Here is an 18728-nt window from a genome sequence, read left to right on the forward strand (position 1 = left end):
GCGTACGATGGGGCCACATTCGACCCCATCGCACACCCGGATAGTTGTAAATAAAAAGAGCCATCGTACATAAAATAGTTACGTGTCAACACCAGATTTAACAACTCCAGAAACAAATCAATAGACGGTCCCTTGTAAAGGGAATTGTTGGTAATCAATCTCTTAGTAGCCTGTACACCAGCAGCGTGAGGGATGCAAGTGTACAGGCTAATAACATCAACTGAACATAACACACATTCAGAAGGCAAATCGGGTAACACAGTGAGAGCATTCAATAGACTGTTAGTGTCCTTCAACAGGGTGGGTTTGGCCTGTATGCAAGGTTGTAATATGGCATCAAGATAAGTTGAAACCGGCTGATACAAAGAACCTCGTGCCGCTATTATTGGACGTCCAGGGGGCCTAACGGGGTCCTTGTGCAATTTAGGAATCAAATAAAGTAACGGTCTAAAAGGAAAATCTACCACCAGGGCTTTCATGATGGATGATGAGATTAAACTTTGTGTACATGCAGATGCTATTATTGAATCCAGCTCCTTCTTAAATGTGACTGTTGGGTACAATCAAAGGACAGTCCCACCAGGTATTTTTTTTAAATACAAGGTTGCCATCAATTTTTATTATTAATTTTAGCATCTTTTCCCTTCATCCATTCCTATAAGCACAATATAGCACAGGTCCTATGAAGCATTTTATACTGTACCCTACCTTTTTGTGTAATGCTCTTCTGTAATTTTGCATTTCTGCAGACTACATATGTCACAATTTGTGTTTTCTAGCAGTTTGTATTATGCCTTTACTTTTACTTGCCTAGTAAGTTTTCTTTCAGCCTGTTGTCCTGAATGCATGAATAAATCTCATGTAGCAAAGTTTTAGTGAGGAATAAAGAATATTCAGAGGGTGGCATGGTATGTAACCAGCAGGTGATTGACATGAATAAGCTTTTGAGCGGATTTCAAATGCTCGACTTAATGAGGATAATGTATTTTTAATGCTGTGCATTTGGACTACGTATTGTTTCACTTTGACATCAGTGATCATTGATTTTAACTTGCTTTATTGCTGTGTGTAAACTTAAAGGATCCTAAATGAAAATTTAGACTTAAATTAAATGTTTATTTGTAACTGATTGAAGCAGTCAGTGGCTTAGTACCCAACTTACAGCTCCTGAAACATGGATAGGAAAAAAGGACATTTGTGCATGTCGGTGAGTTTAACTACAAGGAGAAACATCTGTGTATATCGATGAGGAGCTCTGGTAAAAAGTTTCATAAGGAAGGGAATGCCAGCAGCTTTGCGGGTAAAAATAGAGGTACATGTAAAGCCTGATTCAGAAGTGCATTAAATTTGACCACATTGCATGCTCAGAAATAAATGCGGTTCTCTGCCTGTATTCAGAATTGGCCACATCTATGCGACTGCAGCATCCCCATACTTCCTCTTTTGAAAGTAGCAGTCACCACAATCAGTGCAGACTTGTCTGAAATCCGACTGATCTCTATGTACGTTCAATGCAATTCCATCTACATGGCGACGACACACCTATTTACTGGGAAACCGCCCAGTTGCAGCCCAGTCACTCCCACTAAGCTGTAAGCGGAGTTATGGTTGAGATGAGTACGAATCTGAATAGCCCCCTAGCTGCTCAAAGTTGCATATACTGTGTCCAATGCATGAGCATTTGCTAAAAATCCTGATATTATCATCAAAGCGGAATTGCTTGCACTCTGAAATAATTCCTGACTCCTTGCCTGGTGTGATTGCACGAGATGCAGCATGCTGAGCTGGGCTTATCCAGAACTTTACTATGTGGTGTGGGTGCCCTAACCAGAACTTTACTATGTGGTGTGGGTGCCCTAACCAGAACTTTACTATGTGGTGTGGGTGCCCTAACCAGAACTTTACTATGTGGTGTGGGTGCCCTAACCAGAACTTTACTATCTTGTGTGGGTGCCCTAACCAGAACTTTACTATCTTGTGTGGGTGCCCTAACCAGAACTTTACTATGTGGTGTGGGTGCCCTAACCAGAACTTTACTATGTGGTGTGGGCTTGCCCTAACCAGAACTTTACTATCTTGTGTGGGTGCCCTAACCAGAACTTTACTATGTGGTGTGGGTGCCCTAACCAGAACTTTACTATGTGGTGTGGGCTTGCCCTAACCAGAACTTTACTATGTGGTGTGGGTGCCCTAACCAGAACTTTACTATGTGGTGTGGGTGCTCTAACCAGAACTTTACTATGTGGTGTGGGTGCCCTAACCAGAACTTTACTATGTGGTGTGGGTGCCCTAACCAGAACTTTACTATGTGGTGTGGGCTTGCCCTAACCAGAACTTTACTATGTGGTGTGGGCTTGCCCTAACCAGAACTTTACTATGTGGTGTGGGCTTGCCCTAACCAGAACTTTACTATGTGGTGTGGGCTTGCCCTAACCAGAACTTTACTATGTGGTGTGGGCTTGCCCTAACCAGAACTTTACTATGTGGTGTGGGCTTGCCCTAACCAGAACTTTACTATGTGGTGTGGGCTTGCCCTAACCAGAACTTTACTATGTGGTGTGGGCTTGCCCTAACCAGAACTTTACTATGTGGTGTGGGCTTGCCCTAACCAGAACTTTACTATGTGGTGTGGGCTTGCCCTAACCAGAACTTTACTATGTGGTGTGGGTGCCCTAACCAGAACTTTACTATGTGGTGTGGGTGCCCTAACCAGAACTTTACTATGTGGTGTGGGTGCCCTAACCAGAACTTTACTATCTTGTGTGGGTGCCCTAACCAGAACTTTACTATCTTGTGTGGGTGCCCTAACCAGAACTTTACTATGTGGTGTGGGTGCCCTAACCAGAACTTTACTATGTGGTGTGGGTGCCCTAACCAGAACTTTACTATGTGGTGTGGGCTTGCCCTAACCAGAACTTTACTATCTTGTGTGGGTGCCCTAACCAGAACTTTACTATGTGGTGTGGGCTTGCCCTAACCAGAACTTTAAATTCAAATGTTTTGGCTGCGTCCAAATAGACTGGGTTTAGCTGCCACTTTACGCCGCTAAACCCAGTCTATTTGTATGCATCCAAAACAATTGAATTACCCCTCATAGTATTTTTAAGGTACACAAATTGCTGTAGTTATCTCTTTAGAAGCTGTTACTGTAGGAAAAACATCATTCTCTATACTATACTTGTAAACTGCAATTTCATTTTGTCACTGTTTTTTATTCTAACAGCAATGCAGCAAGTCTTGGAGAAATTGACGGATCTACCCTCTTCAACAGGGGCAGAAGAAATCGATATTATTTTCCTTAAAGGAATCATGGAAAATCCCATTGTAAGATCCCTTGCTAAGGTATTTTTATTGTTTGAAATGTCACCTTACTACCAGATTAGATGTTGTCACCCCTATCTTGGTCAGTGAAAATATTTATTTGCAGTCTGCCATAATCCGATGTAGACCAGTGTTTGAGTGTCAATTGTGGAATTTAAAAGGTAATGTCATTTGACCCCACATTTTAATGGTTTCAAAAAAATCAAAATGGTTTTTAAGGTTTTTTGAGTATACTTTCAAATCTTTTGGAAACCTTTTATAACCACATGTTGGAAAGAGCAAACTCATTGGATGATATTTAATTTCTACGTGGGAATTTAGCTCCTGGGCTAAGTGTCTGGGAGCTAGTCAATTACTTCCCACAATTACCACTGTTTTCCTGCGTTACTGACCGAGCCGCATTAAGTTGCAGGTCCTGGGCGTAGTGCCAGGTGTAATGCAGCTGTTGGGCCGCTACTGGCCTTGAATGGTCAATCTTCACATATATTGCAAAAGGTAATTACTGATCTAATTCTTATTAAACAGAATCTATAATTTTGAAAGTACAATCCACTTTTGTAAGTGAAAATAACTGCCGTACGTTTGTGTATGTGTCTGAGAACTGTTTTGTATTCAGCTTGTATGTGCTTGACTGTTCATATGCATTTGTGAATGCATCCAGTTATAGTGCTTTTCCTCATTATATTCAATAGACCAACCATTGCTGACCAGCCTCTGAGCTACTGTAGATAAGTGATGGATTATCTGTTTTCTTCCCCACTGGCTTGTAAGACCAAAGTACTGAGTGATATTCGGACAGCTGGAGTGGCTCCATAACACAGTATACCTGTTATAAATTTTAAACAATCCATTCCTTAACAAATTGTTAAACACCCCCCCTCAAATGTTTTTTTTTTTTGCCCTTTTCTTTGTTTGTTTTATTATTATTTTATGAAATACAACAAACCATAGTAAGCAATGTGCAATACATCAGAATTGACTGTGAGCTGAATTAAATCATCTTGTTCACTTGGCTAAGTTTCCCTATGCTAGCTACAAAGTAACCAACTGGTTGTGATGGGCGTCCTGGGGGCTCCATTCTTTGTTCTCAGAGACTAGTTGAAACTTTCGTGATTTGGCAAAATACAGCACCACACTGGTGCAACCGCTTTTGTAAACCCCAGTGAGTATATACACATAGGCTCGTATTCAATTAGAGGCGAAAAGTAATCCACTGAAAAGTATCGCGGATGACGTAATTTCGCAAGGCGGAAAGTTTCTGCCGTATTCAATTCCATATCCTTTTCACGTACGCGAAAAGTCAATGCAATGTAATCAGCGGAAAATTTTCACCTATGAATAGCAGGCGGAAAAAAGTGCAGAATTGCGGTTTTGGGGTGCAAACTTCGGGAAACCCCCCTGCACCCTTGGGACAGTCCCCCAAAGATAAACTTTGTCAAAAAAACTTTTGAACACCCCAAAAAAGTACTTCATTTTGGAGGCAAAAAAGTGCAAAGTTGGTGGACAAACTTAAAAACTAGCGAATTAGACTTCCCCAAGTATGGGGCAGGTGTTTTTTTGATTACAGGTGCTTGCGGCAGGTGGATTTTTAACGTCATTTAAAACTTCAATTTAGCAAATTAAAAATATGTTAGCACCCATTTTCAAGTACCCCAAATTTGCTGGGAGTAGTTATTTTCACATAACAAAACTGCTTAATGCTATTCTTCACCACTTGTGTTAATGCTCTAATTGGCATCATTAAGGACCCCAAAACCTTCAATAGGGAGAATCGGGGGTATCTATAGTGATCCCCAATGTTAGTACATCTTTTGGGGGCTGTCAGGCTGAGTTCCCCATTTTTGATAGGACTTTTGTCTGTTTCAGTTTCGCCGGGTGCCGTTTTCGCGTCCTTTCTAATTGAATACGGCGAATAGCAGGAGCGCGCCCGATACTTTTCTGCATGCAAAACACGCGATGTAGGCAAAAAGTCCGGCAGGCAGAAAAGTATTGCGTGTGCAATTAATTGAATATGGGCCATAGAGTGCCAATGAAGTTTAATTAACTCTTTCATGGCCTGTGACTTGATTTAAACAAGTTAAAATGAAGCAAACAGAGTCCAAAAAGCCGCAGCGAATACATACAGATGTTAGTATGGGTATGAACACAGAATAGAATAGATTTTATTGTCCCATTCTGTTTCATGTTTGCATGGTGCAGCCTTTAAAAGAAAGTGAAAAGGGCACGAGGAGAGTCTGACTCCCAGTTGTGTAACCGTTTACAAGCGGAGAAGCTGATAAACAAAGGACAACTCAAGAAAGCGACATCCTTATAGATTACTTAATTCAGAGGTTCACAAACACGGTCCTTAAGACACTCAAACAGTTCAGGTTTTTAGACCTATCCATGATTGAGCACAGGTGGTTAAATCAAGTTGGCTGTAGTATTAATTAAGTCACCTGTGGTCAATCATGGATTTCCTTAATTCCTGGACTGTTAGGGTGCCTTGAGGACCAAGTTTGGGAACCTCTGATTTAACTGATAGCAATTTGTGTGCAAATTAAACAATGATAAAGTTAAAAGCGTACAAAGCTTAACATACTTAGAATTGTGTTCATAACAGCACAATAGGATTCTGATCGTAAAAAAGGTCTTCTCTGATGTGTAGGTCTAGGACTATATTTGCAAAATGAAGGAAATACAATACCTTTATACAGATCCAATTATCATGTGCTATGAATGAATAATCCTTAAAATCTATTGTGAATGTTGACATGAAAGAAAAGACTATTGAGCCAGCAACCAAGCCTACGGCATGTAATGCACAGTAATGCCTGGGAATCTAATTGCTCTCTCTGAGCATGGAAGAAACAGAATTTGACAGGCTTTCTTCAAAAACATTTTTTCTTATACTTCATTGAAACTCTCACCTGGTGTTTCTCACAGCTTAACCATTTGTCCTCAACACGTTCTGTTCTCTTTTATTTAAGTGTGTGTAAAAGGTACACAGATCTATGCATGCCCGATGTACATAGAGCACTGTAAGAATGTTAAAACAATAGCAATTTGGCTATATTTAGGCTATAACTTGTTATGATGTTACCTGATCCTTATAATGGGTAAAGGCAATAGGAATAAAAAAGCTCTTCATTAAACATATTGATCAGACATTTAATGTCTTGTTGGAAAGTGCCCGCCTATTAGATTAGTAACTTATAGCACCTTTTTAGCAAGCAAATGGTTCATGCTCATCACACCTGCACATTTATTTACTTTCCGTGACCATATTATGGCCCGTTCCTTTTTACAGAACTGACTCACCCTATTGATAAGTTTCAGCTTGATTCCAGGAATAGCACCCTCCAGGGCCTGCCAGAAAATGTCATTTAGGTCAAGGTCTGATGTTCTGGTGCAGACTTATTTTGTGTGTTTAGGATAGTTTTTTTTTCTTGTACCTTATTAATGCTGTAGATGGAGCTCAATGTGGGCTCTGGTACAACTTTAGATAATTAGTGTCAAGAGAACGGGAGGAGGTGGATCTTCCAGGTGGACAATAAAGGAAAGAAATGCACATATAAGCACTACCCTGGAGTTCTTTTTGGCTACTTGAAGTAGTGTGTGCCTTTTTGTAATTCTCTGTTCTTTATTATTGATCTTTGCTTGTAAAAAGTAACCATAGTATTGAATGTTCTTCATTTGCACACAGGCTGACCCCTTACTGCCTCTTGAACACTTTATTTCTGGAAATTTTATTTTGCTATAAAATTTTTAGAAGGGAATGCAATTTGACGCGATGTGCCATTGTGGAATGTCACATGGTGTGAGCCAACATAGCAAGTTTTCCCTCCCTAGAGGTGCGAAAGAAAACTTGTGATGTCGGCCCTACTATATATGACTAATATGTGTGCAGCAATGCCCGGGGGCAAATCACATTGAATTGAATTTTCCCCTTTAATTTCCTCAAACGTGTTGTAACCAGCAAGATTGTGCAAGCAGTTTTTTTTCTTCTTTAGGACACGATGCAGTTTTGAATTTAATACTGCATTTTCTTTTACTCTACCGATGGCTAATTTTTTTTTATTTTTTTTATTGCAATTTATAAATTTGGAACTTATAATAAAGTACAATTCATTTTAATATGTGGTCATACGCCACAATTTTGCAGGAGCATCACAGTGAACCATTTTTTAGTAGTAAGGCACAGGTTAATGTCTCCTGTCCATCTTAGATTTGGTCTAAGTTGACTCGTTTAGGTGCCTTAAATGTAGCAATACACATTATATAAAGGAATCAATGTTCAGAATTTGTTTTATGACCAGTGTGAATATGTACACATCATTTGAAACTTTTTTTTTTTTGTGTGGGGCTTTTTTTTTTATTAGCACTTTATGTATTACAAATTATTTGTACAGCGCACACACATTACGGAGCGCTTTACAGAGAATATTTGGTTATTCACATCAGTCCCAGCCCCAGTGGAGCTTGCACTCTATATTTCCTATGCACACACATACACACTAGGGTTAATTTGTGTTGGGAGCCAATTAATCTACCAGTATATTTTTGGAGTGTGGGAGGAAAACGGAGCATCTGAGGGAACCCACGCGAGCACAGGGAGAATATACAAACTCCACACAGTTAGGGCCATAGTGGGAATCGATTTCAGCACCTTCTAGAAGATAATAGAATCTGATTGGTTGCTATGGGCAACATCTCCACTTCTTAAAAACTCTCACTTTAGTAAATCTACCCCTAAAGCTTTAAGCTTCTTGGTTCTTACTCTCTGTCACAGTTCATGAGGCCTCTACTCTAAAAACCTTCAAAAACAGACTCAGGACTTATCATTTACTCCCGCATTTCATTAATGTTATTTTCTAACAACAAAGAAACTAATAACAAATGCTTAGCTCTTCTATAGTTTGTTAATACTTAAGTTAAATTTTATACTGTGTTATGTTTTTAACATGAACAGGTAAATCACTTTGAGCCCTATTGGGATAAAAGTGCTATATAAATAAAATTATTAATAAATAGTATGGTTAAAATGTGACAGACTTATAATAATCTGTTGATGATATTTTTTGATTGGAAGTGAAACATGTTGATTATGTCCCAAAACTTCCCCATCAACCTTTACCAGCTCTATATTTTATTAGGTTTTTGTAATATTTGGCCTATTATACAATTGTAACTTAAAGCTCCCCGGCAATCTGTAAGCATAGAAGTGTAGTATGTGTTGGCAAGATAATCTTAATGAAGTTTAGGAAATAATTAATTTAGGGCAAGTTCACCAAATATGAAGAACTGACCACTCCTGTTTAGCAGATCTCAACAGAATCTACAAAACAAATGCCAGAATAGGTCCTAGCCTAATACTGGGTACACACTTGGCAATATATTGCTTGTTCTATCAACTAGCAATAAATCGCGATTGCATCGGCGTGTGTGTACACACGATATGTCTGTGAATTATGTAATTCACAGACATATCTGGTCAGCCCTGCAGCATAGCCTGTACACTTGCTGCAGGGGACGGACCTCTGACATCTCAACTGGGAGGGCAAATTTAAATGCCTGCCCAGTTTTGATGTCAGTCCAGACACATCGAGCTGCCGATTAGTAGATGTGTATAGATCACCAATCAGCTGCTGATCCAGCCTCAAAGTGTGTACCCAGCTTAAGTATCTACTAGAGTTGGGTGGGTTTCAGTCCATGACAAAACCTTAATTATCCCGTAAAGGTCACATCTAGTTATTTTAATCTATTTTATTCTATTTTTTTCCTTTTGCTTCAGCATGCATGTTTAGTTTTTCAATAAACATTTTGACATAACTTTTCTATCTATTGCAGGCACATGAACGTCTAGAAGATACAAAATTAGAAGCAGTTGGTGATAATAATGTAGAACTTCTACATGAAATTCTTGAAGACATTAGTCCTTTAGTACATGAAGATAAAAATGTTGAAGAGCTAGTTGGTATCCTTAAAGAACCCCATTTTCAGGTGTGTGGGAAAGTTATCAGGGTTGGAAGTCATTGCATCCTTCACAAACAGTTTATATAGCATATTTGATTTACTGTTGTTGGTATGTATGTCATAGTTTATAGACCAGATTAAAACTATATGTGATTATGCAGATATGTCGTTAAACATTGTGGTGAAACAAAGTGGCATGCCAAGTGGACGCAATGTGTAAACTGATTATTCTGTTTGTTGTACTATTTTTTTCTAGTTATAGCAAGGATGCTGCCAATTATGAAATACATTGCTCAGTGGTTACTGCACTGAAACTAGAAGCACTCTGTGTTGCATAATATTTTGACCACTATGGACAGTATTGCGCTGGAGTGTCACCAAGTTACTTAATGCGAATACAAAGAAAACTACGAGTCTCTGTGCTGAAGAATTGATGCTAATAGGTTTAAAAAAAACAAAACAAAAACACTTGTATAAACAGGACGTAAAAATAAATTCTTCCTATAGATTTTTTTTTTTTTATTGCAGTTGTCCAGCATACTTTTTTATAGTGTAAAAGCTTGTTTTAGGTAAATATTTTAAGAGTGATGTAACCATACATACTACTGCCTAGTCCCTTATTGATCCTGTGACTGCATGCCTGCTAAGTGTGGGTCGTACAAAAATGTTCAAGTGCATGAATGGTATTTACAGAGGAAGCACAAGCTCTAATAATCACTCTGGGCTATTTTCTGAGTTTGTTTTTAGTTTGACGTTAAAAAAAAAAAAATGCAAATATTCTCCCAAATCATGTGTCTAAAGTTGTCATAGTGTCTAGAAGGGTTTTAGGGCATTTAATTAAAACAATATTTTTGTCCACAGAGTCTTTTAGAAGCCCATGATATTGTTGCCTCAAAATGTTATGATTCTCCGCCATCAAGTCCAGAAATCAATTCGGCAGTGAACAACCAGATTGCACCTGTTGATGCCATTCGCATGGTTGGTATTCACAAAAGAGCCGGGGAACCTTTGGTAAGGCAACACCCAGTGAATATATGAATTTCTCATTCAATTTAGACTAGATTTATCAAAAGACAAACCAACACTACTACCACATCCTGGTACAGCCATGTCCCAAACCAAAACATGCGCGTTATGTGTTCACTTCATTTTACTCTTATTTTTAAATTCCATGTCCTTCTGAGTACATTATAGACCCTCTTTTTAATTTTTATCTATGTTTTTCCTTTCAACTCTTGTTCTGTTCTTTGTTTTATTTTTTGGGCCTAATGCGCTCAACAGAAAGAAGTCAAGAGAAGGTTGCCATTTACAGTACTGTATTCATTTTACTTATACAGTACACACATTGCCAAACTTAATCATGTTATACTTTATATAATACAGTATTTTAAGTATGATATCTGACGTTCCATTTGAAAAAAATGCAGTGTTCCCCTTTTTTGCAATTTTGTTTTGCAATTTGATGGGGCCCAGGAATGTTGTATGAGCAGGGAGGGGCTTATTTTCACACCTACAATCCACCTGCCTAATTCTTAGTAGTTTGGTGTAGCTCTAGATATGCTTTATTTTAGATTTTGTATTTTTTTGTTATGCTTACCTTTTGTAATACGTAATATGGATTTGGTGTATATACGTTGTTACAGCATATACAACAAATTTTTATTATACTTGTTACCTCAAAGAAATGATTGGCTTCTATTTCCTTTACTGAGCAACTGAACTATGGGCCTTATTCAAATGTGCACAAAGCTGATGGTTTACGTACATCTCCGATGGCGTGAGATCTGCACATGTGCAGGTATCGTTTTGAAAGATTGCTCGCAGTGCTCCCTAAACCACAGCTTGATCGACATGCTGCGGTCGTTTGGTGTCGGGGGACTGGGCGGCAACGGGCAGCTTTCTCAAATACGGGGATATGTCAGCCCCATTTCTAAAGTGTGCAGATGCCTGTGTCTGCGTCTTCCGATCCATCTCCACTGGATCCGGCAGAGTGAAAACACCGGCCGTCCTGAGAAACCAGAGGGTTACTCAGATAAACGATGTTCACGCAGAGTGACCAGATGCTTCATCTTTGGACGCAGCCTTCAGATCTGTGATGCCGGCAGAAAGTGTCTTATTACACTGGACACCTCCTGCGGTAGTGGCTGTGCAATAGCGTCACTATCTGAATCAGGCCCCCAAACGTTAGTGCAATAGTGGAGCCCGGGGCACCTGCCATTTGCACACTGCAATTGCCCCTCGTGCCATTTCAGGAGAGCTGCCTGCAGTTTTAGTCACTGCTAGAAACCCTTTACTTTCTACCAGTACTTTATAGATTTTGTGGTTGTAGTTTCAGTACCCAGTTTTAAAACTCCTTTAATATAGTTTGGTGTCCATTTACTTTGCTTAGCTGGAAGCCCCAGCAAAATTGTTTTAACAGTTTCATTAATACTAATCTAGTTAAATATCCGCATTTATTGTGTCCCAACCATATTATGGTTGAGGCAGAATATAATAAAGTAGGGAGACTAGAAAAAAAAAAATAAGGGAGGGCTTTGAAATGTAGCTGGAATCATGAGCAAATGTTTGCGGTAACGATAACTTAGTAATTTCTCTATTTGTGAAATGCATGCTTTTGTTTGAGTGGGTGTGTCATTTCCTGTAGTATACAGCAGATACCCGAGAACTAGCTTTAAAGTATCAATTATAACAGTTATAGTACAAATATTTACGTGATTAACACCATATCTAATCAATTGTAGTGATATTGATTTGGCTTTTGTTTTTATTAAAACTTAAAGTAGGGTAGCACCAGCCTGGGTTTATTCAGCAGCCCTAATTCTGTCTAGTAGCTATTGACTGTGTTGTGAATAATTTAGTCATTTATTACCTAGATCTTCTATATGTTTAAGAAATATATGCTTTGTAAAAGTAGATGAGTGATTACACCTTGATAATAAGTTGACACTTGTCCAGTGTGAATGTCTTTGTCTGGTGTTATCTTTTATTAATAAGGTGCCAGGATTCCGTTGCACTGTTCAATGGGGTAAAACTGACAACAAAATACACAATTATAGACTAATACAGATGTTATTTAAATTCTTGTATACTTTAAAGTGAGCAGTTAGCACAATTATGTGCAGAACACAAAGGGGAGAGGCCCCTGCTCACACAAGCTTACAATATGGATATGGGTAGAAGAGGGCAGAGACTGTAGAGCTAGGAGATTGGGGTGGTTGTCTAGAATAAAAAAAAAAATGTTTTTAAGGGCATGCTTGAAGGCTGAGAGGCTGGATGAAAGTCTAATTGGGTGAGGGAGGGCATTCTAGAGTTTAGGTGTGGCCCAGGAGAAATGAGAGAGTGTACAATGGTGATCAGGGAGAAAGTGAGAAATCATTAGCAGAGCAGAGAGGGCGGTAGGAATATGTGAGGAAGTTAGGCTGGAAATATATGGAGCAGTGGTAAACTTGTGTTTTATACGTTGCTTAGAGTATTTTTAATCTAACTCTAACAAAATCAGATGTAGCTGTATGTTTCCATTTGCTCTGTCGGATTCTTTCTTCCTGAGACCTAATTATCAGTCAGAACCTTTGTTTAAATAGAAGTATGCTGTTAGAATACAGTTTTTAGCATGTTTTCTGCAGCTGTATACCTTTTTACTTTTGTTTCTATGCAAAACTGCACCTACAAAGTCCCTTATAATTTTGTTCAACCTATACTAAAATAGTTTAGTTACATTTTATTTTCTTGTAATGTTTATTTTTGTGTCCCCTGCCACCTGTATACTCCCTAACTGTCATGTTCATTGATTCACATAACGATGTATGCACCGCCATGAGAGGGTCATGCTCAACGGAAAATAAGGAGATTTATGGTTTTACCTGGTTAAATCGTTTTCTTCAACTTCATAGAGGGCACAGGGACACAATGGGTATAGCCTGGAGAGAAGAGTCTATTCACCAAACAGAAATCGTAGCAGGAGCTCTCACTACAGAGTAGGCATGATAGGTAGTCAAGCGGAGCCACCTGGCCAAAGTCTGTTCCAAAGCCGGCCATCCCCGCTTGTGAAAATCCATAAAGGACAAAGAGTGTCCGATTTCTGGACATCTCTGGTCCTGTTCACATAAATGCGCAGAGCCGTCACCACATCCAGAGAGGTTTCCTCTAGAGAAGAGTCCAGATCATTAAAAGACTGTACCACAATCTCATGGTTGATATGGAGCGGAGAAACCACCTTTGGGTGGTAACCCAAGCAAGTCCTGAGAACTGCCCGATCCGAATGAAAAATAAAGGGGCAGCGATCAGACAAGGCGCTCAAGTCGATGTGATGACAAATAAGAAAACAGTCTTCCACGTAAGCCATCTAATGTCCACCATCTGCAAAGGCTCAAATGTAGCCGACTGTAGAGCCCGAAGAACCATTGACAAACTGAGTCTGTAAATGTAGGACGCTCTTTAAAAAAGTCTTAGTCTGTAAGAGAGCAATCTGCTGCTGAAAGAGGACATATAGGGTGAAGACCTGCACCTTCAATGAAAAAAGCCAGAGGCCCAAATCTAACCCTGCTTGCAGAAAGGAAAGCACACGTGCTAGCTGTAATGACCTGGGACTGAAACCCCTGGCCGAACACCACATAAAGTATGTCCGTCAAACGCGGTGATAGATTCTAGCTGAAAAAGGCTTCTGGGCACTAAGCATGGTACGGCTGACCAACCTGGAATATCCCTTCGAGCTCAAGATGGTTGTTTCAAGAGCCTCCCTGTCAAAGCGAGGCAGGCCAAGTCCAGATGGAAGCACGGACCGTGACATAGGAGATCCGGCCCCAGAGGAAGACGCAGAGGGGCGTAGATGGAGAGGCCTAAAAGATTGATGTACCACACCCTCCACAGCCAATCCAGAGCCACCAGGATCATCATGCTGCTCTCCAACTTGAACTTGTGGAGAATTTGATGGATTATTGAGAGTGGAGGAAAGATGTAGATGAACGGAAACGTCCATGACCTCTCCAGAGCATCTACCAGGAAAGCATCGGTATCACTGGTGCTGCAGCAATACCTTGGCAATTGGTGGTTGTGCCGAGACGCCGTCATGTCTATATCTGGTAGGCCCCAACGATGAACCAGTAACTGGAAAATGTCTGGATGGAGAGCCAACTCACCTGTGTACGTCCTAGCTGTTTAGGAAGTCCGCCTCCAAATTCTGTATGCCGGGTATAAACAGTTGACAGAGCTGGAAGATGGCGCTCTGCCCAGTGGAGGATGCGTCCAACCTCTTTCATGGCGCCTCAACTTCGAGTGCCGCCCTGGTAGTTGATGTAGGCGATGACTGTCGTGTTGTCCGAATGTACCTTGACTGGGTGATCCTAAAGGAGAGGCTGCACTAAGCAAAGAGCTTTCTAAACCGCCCTGAGTTCTAGGACGTTGGTGGGTAACCTGCTCTTCTTAGCCATCCCTGTAACATCTGTTGACAGGAAACCGCCCCCCCACCCCCGAAGACTGGCGTCGGTGGTGAGCAAGACCCAGTCCTGGATCCAAATGGGGGGGCCCCCGTTCAGGTGAGACTGGTGTAGCCACTACTGGAGGGAGTGACTTACTTCTGCAAGATAATTATCATCTGTGCCTTGAGGTGCTGATTAAACTTGTTCCATCTGCTGAGGATCTATAGTAGAAGAGGACAATGCTGTGCTGTTACAGGGTAATGCAAAGAGTGACAAGCGGCAAAAACTACAACAAGTAGGGCTGCAAGAGAGAGAAAAATAAATACCGGTATCGGAGTGGACCGCAAACAGCGTTCTCTATTACAAAATATATTTCCCAACTACTGCTCAACAGTCCAGCCAGTAGCATGAAGGAGCTTACTATATATAACCAAGCTGCTGGGAGCAATGTATATGTGGAGACAGAGCCCTAAGCTTCTCCCCCTGTGAAGCTGAGGCAGGCACTGTCTAAAATGGATGCTCAGTGTTCCAGCGGAGGTGGAGATAGAGAGGAGTGTGCCTGTGTCGAGCTGTCACTCTGTGCAAGCGCACCTAAGGGTGGGGGAGGAGCTAACAGGATAATGCTACCTCCCCCGCTGGTGTAAACCCCCCCAGGCCTGGCCATCACCACTTATAGCGCTGTCCTGTTCCAATGTGCCCTGGTGGTCCAGTGTAAGGAGCAGGGCATACTGGTCAAGCGCACACCAGCACTGCCAGTGGTCCCCTACACCGGCGGTGCACAGCCGCGAAGAAGCTGTTCCCTGCCATGCTTGCCTAATCCCAAACGCCGGCTGCTGGTGCTGGCAGCGCTGAGTCCGGCTGTCCTCCTGCAAGGTCCCACGGCGGAAGTCACCGACCCTGTTGCCGGGGGAGGACCACTTAGTAGCAGTTGTCTGCTCCAGCCTGACACCAAAAAAAAATTAATAGCCACGGCTGGGGCGGGGTATAGTGGAGAGGAAGGCCTGGGCTGATGGGGAAAGACGTTCTAACTGTTTGATGCCCAGACTCTCTCCTCTCGGTTGTCTCCCTGTGCCCCCTAGTGGAGGAAGAAGAAACAGGCAATAATGAAATGTCCCCACATGTCTCTACTGTTTCAAACGTCAGCTGGCAGGTGAATGGGAATTTAGTCTGCACCCTAGCGCACACAATGCCGGCGGTAAGAACCCCGCCACCGGAATCCCGACATCACTGAGAATCCCAGCTGCGATCCAGATGGTGAGTATTAGGGTTAGGCATTAGAGGGGTGAGATGAAGGTTAGGCTGCAGGAAAGGTGGGTTAGGGGGAGGGTTAGAATAGTTACCTGCATGTGTCGGGATTTCTACCATCTGTATTATGCTGACGGATTCTGACTGCCGGCATTATCAGCGTGGGATCGCGTACCCAACCCGGTGAATGTAATCATTGTTCTTCATTCATTTTCGTACACATTATGAGAATTTTATCTTGGTAGCAGGAGTAGGACCATACACCTACCCTTTCTGTCCTTAGTATGGTATATCCAAAATGTGGAAGGCTCTGGAAGGAGTTGAGTATCTGAGACCCTTTTTAAAATGTTCCAAGAAAAAAAATCTATTGGGATGCGCCGACACAAAAGCAGCTGGTACAGGGATAGTCACACCCTGAAATCAAACACCGTAAAACATCTTCTTAGCGCTGGTTCTTTTTGTGCTTTACTCTTTTTAAAATGTTACTTTATCTGACAGGATGCCGATTTGACACTTCTCTTTCCTAATCTGCCAGAGGGCATTCGTTGACTCGACCGATTACGGTCACGGCTCCGGTACAGGAGCCGCCCTGGGCTTGTTTTGCCAAAGCGCTTACAACCCTCATGGGCCAGTTAGCTCCGCAGCCTGCCTTCACTCAGATGGGTTTGTCCCAGCAGTCAGTGGTGTCGTCACCCATGCAGTGTTTCCCAAGACAATTGATGGTACCCCACAGTCTCCCTATTTCCCCTCCTCAGGTCTCTCATGAGCCTGCATGGGTTAATTCGTTCACAAGCTCTGTACAGCAGTTGTCAGAAGTGTTGCAAGGGGAGTCTGTGATGCGGCCGGTGGCGTCTATGTCTGCTCCTTATGAGGATGACGACGGGACGTCCGACGACGGGGAGATTCTGGATCTTTCTGACCAGGAACCTCCCCGTCCTAAAGAGTCGGACGCTAAGTCTAAGGTGTATATACCTGGCCTTATTCGTGCAGTCCGTACTGCTTTAGTTATTGAGGATGAGGAGCCTCCAGTATCAGAGTCCAAATACGCCTTTTTCAAGGATGTTAAAGGAGATACCACAGTGTTTCCTCTTTCGGGGCAATTAGTTGACCATCTAGAGGAAGCGTGGAAACAGCCAGGCAAACGATATCAGCCTCAAAGGCGTTTAGCAGTGGCTATCAGTTTGCGGACAATTATTTTGCCAAGTGGGAGTCCCCTCCACAGGTGGATTCTCATGTGACATGCCTTGTCCGTAGTGCCACATTACCGATGCCATCCATGTCCTCCCTTAAGGATGCTACGGACCGCAAGGTGGAGATCTGCCTGAAGTCCGTCTATTCCCTTGCGGGGGGGCAGCGCGGCCAGCTATGGCCATTTGCTGGGTTGCCAGAGCTATGGAGCGCTGGGCTGATACGTTGGAGGCGTCCTTCGATTCCGACTGTTTGGCTGAGCAGACGGAATTGATCGGCAATCTCCGGGATTCGGCCACTTATATCAACGAAGCGGCCTTGGATATTAGTACGCTGGCGTCTCGAATTTCTTCGGCGGCTGTAGCTGCTCGTCGCACATTGTGGTTGCGATATTGGAAGGCGGACGCGGATTCCAAAAAGGGTCTGGAAGCGTTGCCTTTTAACGGAGAAGTTCTCTTTGGTCCGGACCTGGACAAAATTGTAGCCACGCTGGCGGCAGCCAAATCGGCATGTCTCCCGTCTGCTGCAGTTCCTTCCGGTTCGGGTAAGTCGTCCTTTTGGCCTTATAGGGCCCAGGGTAGGCCTAAAGCACAGTCCTTTCCCCGACAGACTGGCCCCAAGAAATCGGCCAAGCCCCGGAAGCAGGCCTGGAGTACCAGACGTCCGGCCCCTAAGCCGGATGACAAGCCTGCGGCCTGACGGTCCGGGCCTCCCTTTGGGGGATCCCAAAGTGGGAGGCCGCCTGCTGCAGTTCGCCCGGTGTTGGTCGGTCACCACGACGGACACTTGGGTTCTCGAGGTGGTCTCACACGGGTATGCCCTCACCTTCCGGCAGAAGACCCCGGCTCGATTCTTCTCCACGGGTCTACCATCAGACCGGAACAAAGCCACGGAGCTGCCGAAGGTCTTGCACACTATGCTCCAGGCTGGAGTAATAGTGCCTGTTCCATTCTCCCAGAGGGGCCAGGGTTTCTATTCCAATCTCTTTTTGGTGCAGAAACCCAATGGGTCGTTTCGTCCGATTCTCTACCTCAAAGCTCTCTACAAGTCTTTACGGGTGCCGAAGTTTCGGATGGAGACCCTTCGGTCCATCATTCTGGCGCTGGAACCTGGGGACTACATGGTGTCATTGGACATACAGGACGCTTACCTGCATGTCCCTATTCTGTTGCGCCATCAGCAGTTCCTCAGGTTTGCAATCCGCAGTGACCACTTTCAGTTCCGGGCGTTACCTTTTGGCCTGGCGACAGCACCACGTGTTTTCACCAAAGTGATGGCGGTCATGGCGGCTTCCCTGCGGCTGCAGGGAGTCCGCATGTTGCCGTACTTGGACGACCTTCTCTTAGTGGCAGGATCTCCGGAGCTCCTTCTGCGCCACTTGGACCTGACCATTGCGCTACTGCAACGGCACGGCTGGTTGATAAACTGGCAGACGTCCACCCTGGTCCCGTCTCAGCGAATTCTGCATCTCGGAGCCTTATTGGACTCGGGACAGCAAAGGATCTTTGTGACGGGGGAAAAGATCTCTGCCTTACAGTCGAGGGTGCGCAGTTGTCTGCAGAGCCGCCGGGTGTCTCTGCACTCGGCAATGAGGTTACTGGGCTC

General features: G+C 42.9%; 1 protein-coding gene and 1 pseudogene across 3 annotated transcripts in view; one reads left to right on the forward strand and one right to left on the reverse strand.

Moving 5' to 3' along the window:
* Positions 1 to 29, reverse strand: part of LOC148475036 (uncharacterized) — a 1238-nt pseudogene extending 1209 nt beyond the window's left edge.
* PALS2 (protein associated with LIN7 2, MAGUK p55 family member) overlaps positions 1 to 18728 on the forward strand; it is a 224062-nt gene that overhangs the window by 48706 nt on the left and 156628 nt on the right. For 2 of the 3 annotated variants that reach the window (XM_088457818.1, XM_088457817.1), the window contains exons 2-4: positions 3224 to 3342; positions 9151 to 9303; positions 10138 to 10287. In XM_088457818.1, coding sequence (XP_088313944.1) covers positions 3226 to 3342; positions 9151 to 9303; positions 10138 to 10287 — 420 coding nt within the window. In that variant the 5' untranslated portion in view covers positions 3224 to 3225. The remainder of the gene's footprint in view (positions 1 to 3223; positions 3343 to 9150; positions 9304 to 10137; positions 10288 to 18728) is intronic. The other variant, XM_088457819.1, reaches the window with a different exon arrangement.

The sequence above is a fragment of the Taudactylus pleione genome, unplaced genomic scaffold (genome assembly GCF_031769625.1).
Source record: "Taudactylus pleione unplaced genomic scaffold, aTauple2 ptg000788l, whole genome shotgun sequence".
NCBI lineage: Eukaryota > Metazoa > Chordata > Amphibia > Anura > Myobatrachidae > Taudactylus > Taudactylus pleione.